Here is a 14,864-nt window from a genome sequence, read left to right on the forward strand (position 1 = left end):
AGAAGAGATGTTGTAATACAAAGTTTCTAATTTTGTCAGGTTGAACTTCATTTAATGTTTAAATGTTAAGTTTGAAAACATATTTTATGTTTACAAGTTTTTCAGTTAAAAAAAAAATATATAAAGTATAACTTAAAAGCATAAATTCCTTTTAAAACTATGTACTTCCTCGGTTATCTTTTTCTTCTTTTATTTTAAGGTTTTTATGTAAAAACTAAGAAATATGATCAATTTTATTGATCTTAATAAAATATTTGTAATGTTTTTTATTTTACCATTTTTCAATTGTACTCCATATTAAACGCTCATGGATAAATTAAGTAAAGATTAGGTAGAAAGAAAATGCTATAATTCACAAAAAAAAATATTATCTTAAACTTTGAAATGATAAATAAATACAAATGTTTTTTCTTCAAAAATTAAGAAGGAACGGAAGAAAGAAGTAATTTTTTAACAACAAATACCATATGAAGAAAATGAGCAAATTGCTAAAGCGTTTGTATACACTCCTCATCCGGGCAGCACAATGCATATGAAAATTATTTAGTGTTAGTGCTGTAAGACATTTATATTTCAGTTGAAAGGGCTAAAAGTATTTTTTATTTTTAATAATGCTTTTTTTCTTCCTAACATGAATTAAAATTTGCAAAAATACTATTGAAGCAACTTTATTTTAGTTTCAAAAGCAAAAGCAATGATGCTTTGCCAAGGACAGGATGACTTTCTTTTGTTCATTCACAAGTTTTGAGCCCCATGGCCATAGATCACTATGCTTATTGCTTAAAAGCGACTGGGCCATAAAGCAAAGACTAACTAGATCAGTTAATGGAAAGAAAGAAAAGGTAAAATGAAATAATTAAAGGTTAGCAACATTCATATATACTTTTTTAGTAACAACATTCTTAAAGTTCAGCTACCCGCACATGTACACTACACATGAAGTCTTCAAATTGTAGCCGAGTTGGTTGAGTCATTCATCTACTTATTGCACGGTTCACAATTTTTCAACATACTGTCTCAGCTCATTATTTGATGTTGGTTTGGTCCCCACTAAATCAATCAATTGGAGGCCACTTTACATGTGACCAAAGTCCATTGCAGCCATCATCTGTTCACATTCACAACCCAAAATCCCCCCCTTTTGGGATTCATGAGTAGTAAAGCACACATATGCCACGGTCTAACTTTCTTATAATGTTATATAAATAGTTGTTTATCTATTAAGTTGAACCTAAATTTAATGGTGATACACTTTTTATCCTTTGAGTGCATACTTCTTTTTCTCATTAAACCTTCATATCAAATAAAATAAGTACATTTTCTCTTTAATTAATCATTCATTAAAATAATTTTCTATTACCTTTTTTTATTTTTTAATTAATGTTCATATTTCATTAGTCAACATATGTTTAATAAAACCATTTATAAATTACTATTGAAATATTTTTTTATTAATTAAATCAAAACTTTAGAATCAAATGTTTTGAATTTTTATATTATTCATTTAATTTATTACTAATAAAATTATCATCCATTAATCAAATTAAACTTAAAAATATTTTATTTAAGTATATGTAAAAGCATTCCTTTATTGTATGAGATAATTCATAATTATGTTTAATTGATTTATCTTTAGAATTACAATAAAAAGCAATAAATAAATAAATTTTGACTATATAATATAATTGGATGAAAATCAAAATTCCATCTTCTTTTTTTGTTAACAAATCGTGACTTTTATACCTTAATTTCTATAATTATTCTACATGACTTTATTATTATTTTTTCTTTCTTTCAGCTTACGTGTACTCCGTGCTGTAAGAAAATGACAAGCAAGAAAAAAAGTTTGGTCACGCATCGCAGTGCCATTGCAGACCCATGCAACTTCTCACGTCAAAGTGCAATTTTGGACCATTAAATCATATCCATCTGTTTGCTTTTTACTTTGCAGTTCCATCTTCCATGTCACGGGTTGTTTGATTTTCATTAATAGAATAATATTTATATAAAATATTGAATTTAATTAAAAATATATTAATGATATAATTTGTTATGCTATTCTCTAATAATAAATTATCATATATAATAAATAATTAATTTTTATAATAATTATTTTAAAAATCACACCTAAAATAATTTTTGTTCATTAATAATAAAAAATGATCAAATATAAATTAAAGATTTAATTTCCTTTATGAAAATATTTTTTATTTTATAATTTTATTGGGATAATTAAATAATTAATACTTGGGGTTTGATTAGTATATATTCACATTTGTCTTTGTATTTGAATCTTTATAATTTCTTTATGTAAAAACTTGAAAATATTGATTTTTCATGATTGTTTAATGTTTGATTGATGTAAATGAAGTTTTATTTTAGATTTTACTATTTCATAATTGTACATATTATTATATAATTTTGTTATCACTTGCGAGTAGGGAAGGTCGGACTGTCTATTATAAGGCCTATGGTTTAATTCCTTTAAGTTCTAACTTCCACTTGTTTAACAAAAAAGATAAATTTCAGTTTTTTAAAAAAACTTTTTTCGTTAAATAAGTGAAGTTATAGGCCTTAAAAAATTATTTAAATTTGACAGACTAACCTATTTAACAATAATAATTTTAATAAAAATATTTTTATTAATATAATACATAATATTATAATTATTCAAATGAAATTATAAAATATTTTAGTGATATGATAATTTGAATTATTTTAATGTTTGGAATAGATTAATTGTTATAAGCATATATGTGTAGTAGGAACAATGACTCTTTTCTTTTAGTGAAGCTTAAATTTTTTTATTAATATGTTATATGTCATATTTATAGACAAATTTTGACTATATTTTGTAATTTAAAATTATCTTGTTATTTTTAATAAAAATATTTGACTTTGTTAAAGAAAAAATAAAAATGCAACACATTTAATTTTAGTTAACATATAAATAACATTAAGTTGTTGCTTCACATTCTAATATTTTAATACATAATAACTTTATTATTATATAATAATTTATTATACTTTTTAATACAAAATAAATCTTTAAATAGATTAATGGAAAAATCAGATTTATATAAAAGTTCAAAGACATATAAAATAAAGTCATAAAAAATAACAAAATTAGATTTGATCCATAAAAGATAAAATAAGTGAGACTAAACTCAAGTATGGTTTGGCCTAACTTATTTTTTATCTTACTCGTGAGCAAAAACTAGTATACCCACATTTACCAATAATATATTAAAATCAGACTTTAGTCCTTTTACTTTTCTATTACATTATTTTTTTTATTTGAGTTTTTCTTTTTATCTATTGTGAGCGTAGAAAAATTACGCTATTAGTCAATTAAAAAACACAAAAAGAAAGCACCAATAATTCTTACCCTTTTTTTTGTCTATTTCTTTTTCTCTCACACACGTACATCTGTAAAGTTGTTGGCCAATTGCCATTATTTTTTATTTGGCCAGTAAGTTTTGTTTGTGAAAATCAATATGATTTTAAAATTGAATTGATCGCTGAAACGGTCAAAACATTGATTTAAAATTTAAAAGTTTAATCGTAATTGAATGATAGTTGAATTGATATTAATAAAATAATAATAATTAAATAATTTATGAAAATACTAAATAAATATAATATTACATAACGTTATAATATTAAAAATTAAAATAAAATATCATTTTACAAGTTCTTAGCATTCAAAATATATATAAAAGTCTAATAAAATATACCATAATGCTAAGGACAATAATGAGTTTACATTAGAATAAACAACACAAATTAGTAGTAAGGATAAAAATTACAATATTAAATTTTAAAAACACAATAATATATCTTGTTTTATCAGTATATAAATAACCAATAGTAGTAATGTAAATATATTTTTCGTTATCTTTAGTGACTTTGTTCATAGTATTTTTTATTTATTAAAATATATAATTTAATATATTATTTAATAATTTTAACTTTTTAAATACACTAAATGACTAATTTATGTATAGTAATGTAACAGCTTAAGGAGTTTTGTTTGTCCTCTTCATTTCACGATTAATTTTTCTAACTTTTTAACTTTAATCAAAGTCCTTTATTTTTATTTTTTTACTTTCCAGGCATCAATGTGATAATAGCAGGTTTGCAGACTTAGTACAATGTCAGCTTTGCAGGCTTGCGTGTCTAAATTGTAGTAGTAGAACACGTTCAGTTCACGGAAACATCTTTTTAGAAACTGCTGGACCGGTTAGTTGGTTGTCAGATTTCAGGGGTCATTCGGACCGGACTACAAACCGGTTTACGGTTCAACCGGTAGAACTGGTCGGTCCAGACCGGTTTTCAGAATCTTGAAAACCAAATGAGTCCATTTCGACCACAGATTTAACAATCTAATTGTACAAGCTTGTAGCTGCATTTGTCCATTCATTGTGTCGCACACCGAATATCTGTGGCCTCTGTTTACCTGTGCACATCTCAATTCCTTATTGTGAATTTTTTTCATCTGTTAGCTATCATAATGGTAACTCGTACGTGAATATTTAAACAAGGATACCTGGATACCCCTTTTATCATATTTTACTATCAATTATATCACATGTTATAGTTACAGAATTAACATGAATTGGGTCTAAGAAAAATAACTAATTTTCCACCAAACACGATATCTATAGGAAACCAAACAAGAAAATAAAATAGCATAAAGATGTTTACCTATATGAATGTAAGAGAAGATAAAAAGAAACAAGAAGCAGGCTGCACAAAGTGAAAAGCAACATCTCCAGATATGGTAAGTTAGTAAAAAGCTAGAAAAGCTCATTTGAGAAGAATAAAATAAAATGAAAATGAGAAAATAGTTCAATATCCCAACTGGATTAATAATGGCTAGGCCAAGTCGCAGGTTTACCAACCTAATCTAGTTGGAAAATCCTGAACAGAATTGAATGGTTATTTTCCATTTCCAGTGAAACATCGTGTTTTGTCGTGTTGCGTTTTCCTCTATGAAACATTTGCCTAAGTATTTATGCTGAGTTCCTGCACATGCGCGTGAATGTTGGCAATTAAGTATTACATATAATTAAAAATTCCAGCTACTTGTATCTGAATTTGCTCCATGTATTCTATCCAAGGTTGGTAAACGGAAAACGTGGATCTGGCCACATCAAATTTTGTTTCCACCAAACGCTAAAAATTAAAAATACTCATAGCAGTACATCTGTTATTGATTGTCGTCGTATGTGGTCTGTAATCAAACATGAAGCATTCAACAATATGATTTTTTTTACTAAAATGTAGCTTTAGTTCATGTATAGTTTCATTTGAAATGTCCACGAAACACTTGCTATTGCTAATATTATGAGTAGAGATAGATAAAAATAAAACTTGGAAATGACGAGACAATGTAAAATTAAACTTTGACATGAGAGGACCCATATCATAGAGGGTTGCATCTAATTCAAACGGCAAGTAATACATCCAACTTGCAATCTCGTTGGACCCTCTTCATGAATGTGCACGTGATGATGCTTACCCTCTTAATGTTATCAAACGTAGCAATAGCATGTCCATCCTCTGCGGTTATTAATAGGGTTAAGAGAAACATCTACCTTATTTTTCGGTGTTTTTGCAAGATAAAATAAAAGAGAGACGGACAAAAAAAGTTATATACATAATGAATAGTTTAATGGTCAGTTTTTAACTGAATGAATAGTTTAAATTTTACACTTTACCAATGCAATTTTTAAAATTTATTTATAGTTCTCTTTAATTTTATTTTATTTTTACAACAATTGCTAACCACAAAGATACTAAAAGAAAAAAAAAGTGTATATGCATGATTAATGTAAATCTGTTAATTTTTATAATAATCAACTTAGAAGTTATATCCTTTTGAAGTTTGTCGATGACTCGATCTGTTATATGAATCATAGAGAAATTTATATATATTAATTAAAAGGGAAAGAAGAATGGTTTGGCATATTAAGTAATGGTAGTACTGCTCAACAAAATGAAAATCAAATTTTGTCAAGAGGCATTATTCCGTTGATTACAACATGATAGGGACTCCATGCTTATTATATTAAGGATTTTGTTGAAACAAACAATCTGACTTTGATCTCATATTTAACCTAGGGAATTTGGGAATTGGGAAGAAGAAAATATTGGCCTCTTATCCTTCCTTCCCTCGTGCAAGTATCGTACGGTCAACAGTTGAAGTCAATATTGTAAACATATACAGGGGCAAGACAAGACAAGGAATAAGGTAGGAGCCCATAAATAAATTAAAAAAGAAAAGAAAAGAAAAGGACAGGGAAGACTAGAAGAGGCCACTAACCAACAGGATGCAAAATGACATGGAAATTTGGAAGCTAAGGTTAAGAGACCGTGAATACCTACTTTTGTTGTTGTTACTTAGTTTGTTTTCAAAACTTTTTTTAAAAAAAGGAATATTCATTAAAAAAAAGGATGTTTCCCCCTAATTGAAACAAAAGAAAAGGAGAAAATATTAAATTGTCAAAAAAGAAAAAAAAATGTAAAGCTTTTTGAAAGAAAAATAAATAAAAATGCTTTAAAAAACAATTATTTTAATTTTACTATTAAAATACTGTGTAACAAAGAACATTGCAATAGGATGGGGGATCCTCGCATCCAACAAGAATCTAATTTCTTTTGTCAAATTTGAATAATTTTATTATTATTTTTACTGTAAAAACAACTGTGTATTGTTAGTGTAAAAATCAATTATAAGATAATTATAGTAAAAGTTAATAAATTTATTATATATGTTTATTTGTATTTGAATAATAATATAAAATTATTTTATAGGATGAATGGATAGCTTGTGTTTTCATAAAAAGAATTAAGTAAAGATGAGATTGGAAGAAAGTAAAGTAGACAAATAATAGTTATAATTATTTATTAAAAAAAGATTTGGATTTGGATGTGGAGTAAGGTGGTTTGATGATTGATGATTGATGATTGATGAATTGATCCAGGTTGTGACAGGACAAGGACGAGTGTAGGCCGTGTATGAGATTGGAGAAAAATACAATCAACACAATGAATGTCACTGCTTCATTCGTCCCCCTTTTCTTTTCCTATATTTATCTGTTAATATTAATTTTCTAGTACCACCCAAAACAAAACACGCACAACCTCTCTCTGTTTTTTGGAGTCAGCTTCTCTGCAAACTGCATACAGGTTCTTATCCTTTTCCTTCACCTTTCAATCTCAATTCCTTCTTTTTTTCTTTCTTTCTATTTTTCAATTCAACTTTCATGCTTTCTGCAGGATCGCAACATGGGAGTTTGTTTGAGCGCCCAAATTAAAGCTGAAAGCCCATTTAACACTGGTATCTATCTTCCTCTTCAACGCCCTGTTTTCCATTCATTCATCTTTCGGCCCTTGTGCTTCCATCTTCATTACTTTTAGTTTTGGCTATTCTCACTTTCCTTTCGTTTTGTTCAAGTTTAGTCCTTTCCTTTTCCCCCCACTATTGTAAAGAAACAAAAATTTATTTTGTAAATTGGAGTTAAGCTTCGTTTCCCTTACCCTCCTCTTCCAATTGTTCGATTACACTCTGTTCTGTTGCTTAATGTTTGCTTGTTCTCTGCACAAATATGAGAAATCGATTTCGGTAACTCTGCTTTCTCAATTTCAATCGTCTCCTAGTAGTCTTTAAAGCTTAACCTTAACACTCTGAATGTATCAATGTGATCGATTGCATTGTCTAAACTTAATTGAAGATGCACTTAAGATAACTCAGTGGATGCTGTTACATTTTATTTTTTTATCGGCAAATTGTTAATTTAATTGTTTTTAGTTTTTTTCCCTTCTCCTTTTACCACCCAACCAACCTTATAACTTCTAATGTTGTTACATTTGATTTGGTATTGGTGAACGTTTAACGGTAATGGATGTGGTTTGGTTTGGCAGTGTTCAATTCAAAGTATGTGAGTACAGATGGAAATGATCTCGGTAGCACAAACGATAAGGTTTCAGCAAACTCAGTTCCTCAGACTCCTCGGAGTGAGGGTGAGATCTTGCAGTCATCCAATTTAAAGAGCTTTACCTTGTCAGAACTTAAGACGGCCACTAGAAATTTCCGTCCAGATAGCGTGTTAGGAGAAGGTGGTTTTGGATCAGTTTTTAAGGGGTGGATTGATGAGAATTCATTGACCGCTACCAAACCTGGCACTGGCATTGTTATTGCTGTTAAAAGACTTAATCAAGATGGCATCCAGGGTCACAGGGAGTGGTTGGTAAGTTTAATCCAATCCTTTTTTTCACACTAGATACTAATTAAGAAGTAAATGCTTCCTGTCTTACACTAGTAAGCGCAATTCACGGTTAATGATTCTCAAGTTGCCTAATGTGTTCCATGCTCTTCTATGCCACACTGATGTTGTAATTTGCATCAGTACATTTTAAACCTGTTACATTTTTTTATACAATTATATAGCATTACTTATGGTTGGAAATAGGAAGAGTTTATTTTCAGTGGTTTAGATGTGCTTGCCTAACTGTGTTTCTGTTTTCACTTTTAGGCTGAAGTCAACTATCTTGGACAGCTTTCTCATCCTCATCTAGTGAGATTGATTGGGTTTTGCCTTGAAGATGAACACCGCCTTCTCGTCTACGAATTTATGCCACGTGGAAGCTTGGAAAACCATTTGTTCAGGAGTGAGTTTTCTTCCTCTCCCATCTTCTCACAGTTTTAATTAACTTGGGAAGTCTGTATAACACTGGGAATATGTATGGTTGTAACAGGAGGCTCATATTTTCAACCACTTTCTTGGAGCCTACGTTTGAAGGTTGCTCTTGATGCTGCCAAAGGGCTTGCATTTCTGCACAGTGCTGAAGCAAAAGTGATATATAGAGATTTTAAGACTTCAAATGTCTTGCTGGATTCAGTATGTGAACTTTGAATCTTTTTCATTGAATGCATAATGAAAGAAAAAAAGATCTGACGAGTGTAGAAACCATTTGGATAGCAGATCTGAAATATGTGTTGTTGATTTGATCACAGAAATATAATGCAAAACTTTCTGATTTTGGGCTGGCAAAGGACGGACCAACAGGAGACAAAAGTCATGTCTCCACCAGGGTAATGGGAACATATGGATACGCAGCACCTGAATATCTAGCCACAGGTATTGTTGGGTTCATATTACAGAAGCATTGGTGAATCATTTCATCTGAGTTTGTCAAGTGGCTAAAAAAACAAAACATTTTAACTGTAGGTCATCTTACTGCCAAGAGCGATGTGTACAGTTTTGGAGTTGTCCTGCTGGAAATGTTGTCTGGGAAGAGGGCAGTTGACAAGAATAGACCATCTGGACAACACAATTTGGTGGAATGGGCTAAACCTTTCATGGCAAACAAGCGTAAGATATTCCGCGTGTTGGACACCCGGCTCCAAGGACAATATTCAACAGATGATGCCTACAAGCTAGCCACCCTTGCCTTGCGCTGCCTATCAATAGAATCCAAGTTCAGGCCAAACATGGATCAAGTGGTTACGACATTGGAGCAGTTGCAGCTTTCTAATGTAAATGGAGGGCCTCGTGTTCGTAGAAGAAGTGCTGATGTTAATAGAGGCCATCAAAATCCTTCTTCTGTTAATGGATCTCGAGTTCGTAGAAGAAGTGCCGATGATATTAGCCGTTTGGAGACTCCCAACGCTTATCCCCGACCCTCTGCATCCCCTCTTTATACTTGACATTGCAAACACACACACCCTTCAAATTTATCATCATGCAATCTGTTTCGGGTGATCACATCCACGATCTCAGGCACCTGTGTAGCTATTAGCCTATTACTCTCTAGTACTGTACATATCGTATTTCACCTAATATATTCAATGTTGCTAGTCCACCAATTAATATTTCACATATCATATTTTGTGTAACTACTAAACTAGATTGCATTTGTATTATAGCTCTAGTTAGCTCATTTTTGTTCTTGTCTATATTAGGGTGGTGTGATTTCTTAGTCTATTTTGTAACACCCAGTTGCCTTATGTGACTTCTACATCAAACATACCAAATAGTAGTTCATTTAAAGACTTGTGCCCTATTCTATTTGTTTCCATTCTTTCATGCTTCATTCTTGTGAACATGGACTCAATTCTGGCCATGAAATGGGGAAATTTTGAAATATGTTGCGAATATGAAACAAAAGTTCAATTTGAAGGGATGGGTCAACAATGAATATTGAAGCAGTTTGGTTAGAAACAATCAATCACATGTAGCATGCAGGTAATTATGAAAGAATCACTTGCCAAAGAAGAGAACAAAGACATAAACCTACCCGTTTCCATTTGAAAAGGCATAATCATGGAAGCAACTTTTTTCTTGAATGCAGTTTGGTTACGACATCAGGATTTTAAAGAAAAAATGATTTGTTGTTGGAATTTTATGATTTTAGCTTAACTATAATGTTTAATTGATTACACTGATAGGTTTTGGATAAAAGAATGTTTAAAATGGTTTGATCGGTTTAGTTCATAAATATTCTGATAAAAAAAAATGTCAGAGCTATAAGCAAAAGAAATCTACCAGAATGTCCCAAGTGTAACAATTAAAAAGTTAGACTTGATTTAAATAAAAATTATTATAAAAACTAAAATTATACTATATTATTAATAATAAACGAGCTAATTAATCCTAAAAATGGTTGATACATTAAGGAAAAGTACAGCCCAGTTTTCCTCGGTTCATACGGTATTTGGGTTTGAACCCTGATATTAATTCTTCATTTCTTTGAATAATATTTTTCTAATAAAATTTTTATTAAAGATATTTATGTTAGAGCACATCTGATAGGTATTTTTACATCTTGATCTTAAATGCAAGAATTGATCTTGCTAAGATCTACCATTAGGGGTAAGGGCTTGATCTCTAGTATGACAATGTTGTTCTGGTAGAAGAATGCTTAAATAATATTTTAATGTCTCACACCACATCATGCATGATTAGTTTTTTTTTACTCTTTTGAAATCCAACTGTTGGGAAGTGGGAAGGGAGAAGGGAGAGTCTAGTTTTTTTTTTCCTCTTTAAATGCAACGGTTATAGTAGTAAACTTTTAATTATTTAATTTTTTTATATTTTAATTAATTATTTTCTTCATTCAAAATTATATAACTAATTATTTTTAATTTATTCTAAAATAAATATTAGAATATAGGTCCCTTGTGGATTAAAAAAATGATTTAAGATTACATACCTTGATTTTGTATTGAAGTAAAAAATTGATTTTTTTTTTAATAATGCCACATCCATCAAAAAGTTAGCATGACAAATCTTGATGTCCAAATGCTTGGAGATGTTCTTATAAGTTACGAATAAAGGACTTTTGGTATGAAAGGAGAAATATTGTTATGAATGCAAGAATAAGGGGAAAAGAACAGCCTAGCTTGGAAGGCTAGAACCTCCATAAGAAAAAAAATACTTCGAGGGCTAGAACCTCCATAAGAAAAAAAGATAAGGAATAAACTTGTATTATTTGTGCGCCCTCCAATACATTCATGTTTACTCCTATATATATGCATCAATGATGCTGTGATTTGAAAAGAAGATAACAGAATTCTAGAGAATTCTAGCAATAACAGAATTTAGACAGCAATAACATAAATTTAGACAGGTATCAAACAGTAATATTCCTTGTCTTGACACCCCAGCATTCCCTTAACATAATGGATTACACAAAATTCCTTAGGTGCTGAGGTTTGATGATCTTTCTAGTGGGCCTCTGATGTATGCTAGTGATTGCTCCTATCGTGCTTGGTTGTATTGTATCTGATGGTGGTTGCCGTGTTACTCCCTCCATAACAAATATTTTGCATACCTATTACTTGTGTATGCACTAAATGGACTTGTCGGCTTTAACCTGTTATGTTAAACAATTTAAGAGTTGTAATTGTTGGGTTAAGACAAGTTGTATTTATTGTTTATCTGGTTTAAACATATTACCCCTGTTACTTTTTTTTGTTTAGTAGAAACCAAAAATTCAATAATTTTTTTTATTCTAATAAAAATTGTAAAATTTCTTATTTCACTTCTTTCTCTTTCCACTTCACAGTAAAATATATGTATAAAATAATTAAAATAAAAAATAAGTAAGTCTATAATTGATAAAAGAATAGTTAATATTATCTTAAATATTAAATAGGAGCAAAAATTCTCTTAATATCCAACAATTAAAAAGAAAATGAGGATGTATGAAGTAGTGTGACAAAGACCGACATTCACACACAAATTAAAAAATTTCCTCTCATTTCTTAACAATTTAAACACAACCAAACCACCCTAAAGGAAAAGGAACAAAGATAACAAGTTTAAAAAAACTTCCTCCGAACATGGAGAATTCTACAAAATGGAGGGAAGTTATTTTTTAATGTTATATATTTTTATGTAATATACAAAATACAAAAAAAAATTGTTACTAAAAATATTATAATAAAATTTTAAATTTTTAAATAACTATTTTTATTATATAATTTTAATTTTCACTCTTTTTTATATTTATTTAAAATAATACTTCACACCAACAAACATTAGTGATTGAAAAACTCAGACACATATTTCGTTTCAATAACGTAATTAAAAAAAAACAGTACAATAATTTTTCTTTACTTTTCATTCTTTATCCATTCAAAGAATATACAATTCTTTTCACTTTAAGTCACACATTTTTTAAAAGAAATAGACTAATGCGATTAATAGAGTACACCTTCAAAGACTTATTTTAAAATTTTAAATTTCAAAAACTAATATAAATACACTTTCAAGAACTAAAATTATAATTTAGTAGGTAAGAAAAATAATTAAAATTTAACAAAAGTTAAACATATGGATAATACTTATCAATGAGTACATTTTCTTTTTCATGTCACTTTTATCCTCTTTTTTTAAATAAACTTTTCTGTATATGTTTTTTATTTCTTGTTATTTCTCTTTTATTTTTACCTCAAAGCATTCAAAATAGGATGGATGAACATCACTTCTCTTTACATATTAACATAAATTACAAAGGTTAACTTTTTTGAAATTTGATTTTTAAATGCTGAATAAAAGTTTGAGTGGTTGAGGTCCTTTCATTTATTTTGCATTAAGATTTTTAGCCCTTTGACAAAAATTGTCCAATCAATATTTTTAGACTTTTTTTAAAATATAACTTTTAATTTCTGAAATCCCTTTACTCAAAGCAATAAGTTAATCCTAAATTATATATAGTGGAGAAATAGTATTATTTATTTGTTTATTAAAGCTGCAGTGGAATGATAAACAGGGGAGACGGGGGTAGAATAATTGGTACGACATCACAGGGCAGGCAGTGATATTATCTAATATATCAATGCATGTATGGCTCACTCGTTACGTCTAATCAGAAGGTATGATTCTCTTCACTTTCGCTGTTTTGTACTCTGCCGTTGCAAATCTCTCCCATTCCCCAAAAGCTCTCCAGTCTCCAGAAAAAAAAAAGTGTCTTTCCTTTATTATTATGAACTGGGACCACTCAGCACAGTAGTGGATTTTGTTTGACCATATGATACAATTTATTATTTTATTTTGAAACTAGCTCTATGACCATCCATAGCCTTTATAGACCCAAAATGATTCCCTCTTACCAAGATATATCAGTTAGTACAAAAGTACACTTGTGTTGCTGCAGCCTATCTAAGATATTGCATCATCTAATTCAGCTTTTTACAACAGATACCCTGATTCACTCTCATCAACGCATGCCCTCCTACACATAATTCCACTAAAACACTCCTTTCTTTGCTTATTTACACTCCTACCATTAGTTCCTTCCCAACTTATCATTGTAACTATCTAGTTATCTAGTTGGCCTTGATCCGCGCGCGCAATGGACACATAACCGAACGTACTAGTTTGTTTTGTTCCCTACATTAATTAATGAGCAGCACATTAGGGTTTTAAAAGTAACTTTTGCATGTAATGCACAGTGAACAGAATTAATATATAAAGAAAAAAGTTAAAGAAGCTAGCTACTACCTGAACCTGTACCCACAAAAAATTACTACTCAACAACAGCAGTGCTGTCTCTTTCAAGTAGTTTCAATATTCAATTCAAACAAAGAAACAACCAAATTAATTAGCACACATAAATTTAACCTCAATAATTAATAGAATAGTAGTGAAGAATTTGGATCAACACATGCAAGTTGCAACAGTACTACAAGCCTGAGCTCAATTTGCCACAACAAAGTTCTACAAAGCGAAAAGCAAGGAAGGAGTCATGAGAAGCCAAAGTGGGAAGCAAAATGCATGGCTCTATTAATTGCTTAAAATAAAAGGGCATGTTAGGGTAGGGTCGTAGCTAGGGATAAGAACTTGGTGAAGCTAACTAGGGATCAAGAAGGTAAGAACTAAGAACCCATTAGGGCATGAAATCTTAACTTGAAATATCGTTGTCACAATAGTCTTGGTATTGCATAGTGGGGTCACGAACTTGAAAGAAAGAGCGATTTTTAACGACGATGTCGTAGAAGTGGAAGTGCTTAAAGTTGGAGAAGTTTTTGGGGAGGGAGATAAGGTGGGAGGAGGTGTCTGAGCGGTGGAACTGGATGAGGTCAGAGCGGTCCGAGTCACGGTAGCGAGTCCAACCGAGTTCAGTGAGTCGCTGCTCGAGTTCGGCGTAGGAACGAATGACCTGGTTGCTTGGGAGATACACCAAGACTCTTGGTCTTGCACCGGGTGCGGTGGCTGTACCAGGTTGTCTTGGCTCTTTCTGCTCGAAGGATTCCCTTGTTGGGTTTGTTATGAGCCTCGCCACTCCTTTCTTGTCAAAAACCCAAACACCAGACATTGCTGCCACACTCTCTTTTCCTTTCTCTCTCTCTG

The 14,864-nt window shown here is 30.4% G+C and overlaps 2 protein-coding genes across 3 annotated transcripts; one reads left to right on the plus strand and one right to left on the minus strand.

The window, feature by feature from the left end:
* The first annotated feature begins 6,965 nt into the window (after nt 1-6,965).
* LOC100788856 (protein kinase APK1A, chloroplastic-like) lies at nt 6,966-10,071 on the plus strand. Of its 2 annotated transcripts, XM_006593366.4 has the most exons (7): nt 6,966-7,194; nt 7,285-7,345; nt 7,930-8,255; nt 8,541-8,676; nt 8,764-8,906; nt 9,023-9,146; nt 9,237-10,071. In XM_006593366.4, the coding sequence occupies exons 2-7, from the start codon at nt 7,294-7,296 to the stop codon at nt 9,713-9,715; spliced, it is 1,260 nt and encodes a 419-aa protein (XP_006593429.1). In that variant the 5' UTR covers nt 6,966-7,194; nt 7,285-7,293; the 3' UTR covers nt 9,716-10,071. The 2 variants fall into 2 exon arrangements, with proteins under 2 accessions (XP_006593429.1, NP_001240863.1); NM_001253934.1 differs by lacking the exon at nt 6,966-7,194 and having other exon boundaries at nt 7,294-7,345; nt 9,237-9,715.
* Nucleotides 10,072-14,415: 4,344 nt separating this feature from the next.
* Nucleotides 14,416-14,829, minus strand: LOC100789901 (flowering-promoting factor 1). The gene has a single exon (XM_003541981.4). The coding sequence runs from the start codon at nt 14,827-14,829 to the stop codon at nt 14,416-14,418; it is 414 nt and encodes a 137-aa protein (XP_003542029.3).
* Nucleotides 14,830-14,864: the final 35 nt, after the last annotated feature.

The sequence above is a fragment of the Glycine max genome, chromosome 13, assembly GCF_000004515.6.
Source record: "Glycine max cultivar Williams 82 chromosome 13, Glycine_max_v4.0, whole genome shotgun sequence".
In the NCBI taxonomy this organism is placed as follows: Eukaryota; Viridiplantae; Streptophyta; class Magnoliopsida; order Fabales; family Fabaceae; genus Glycine; species Glycine max.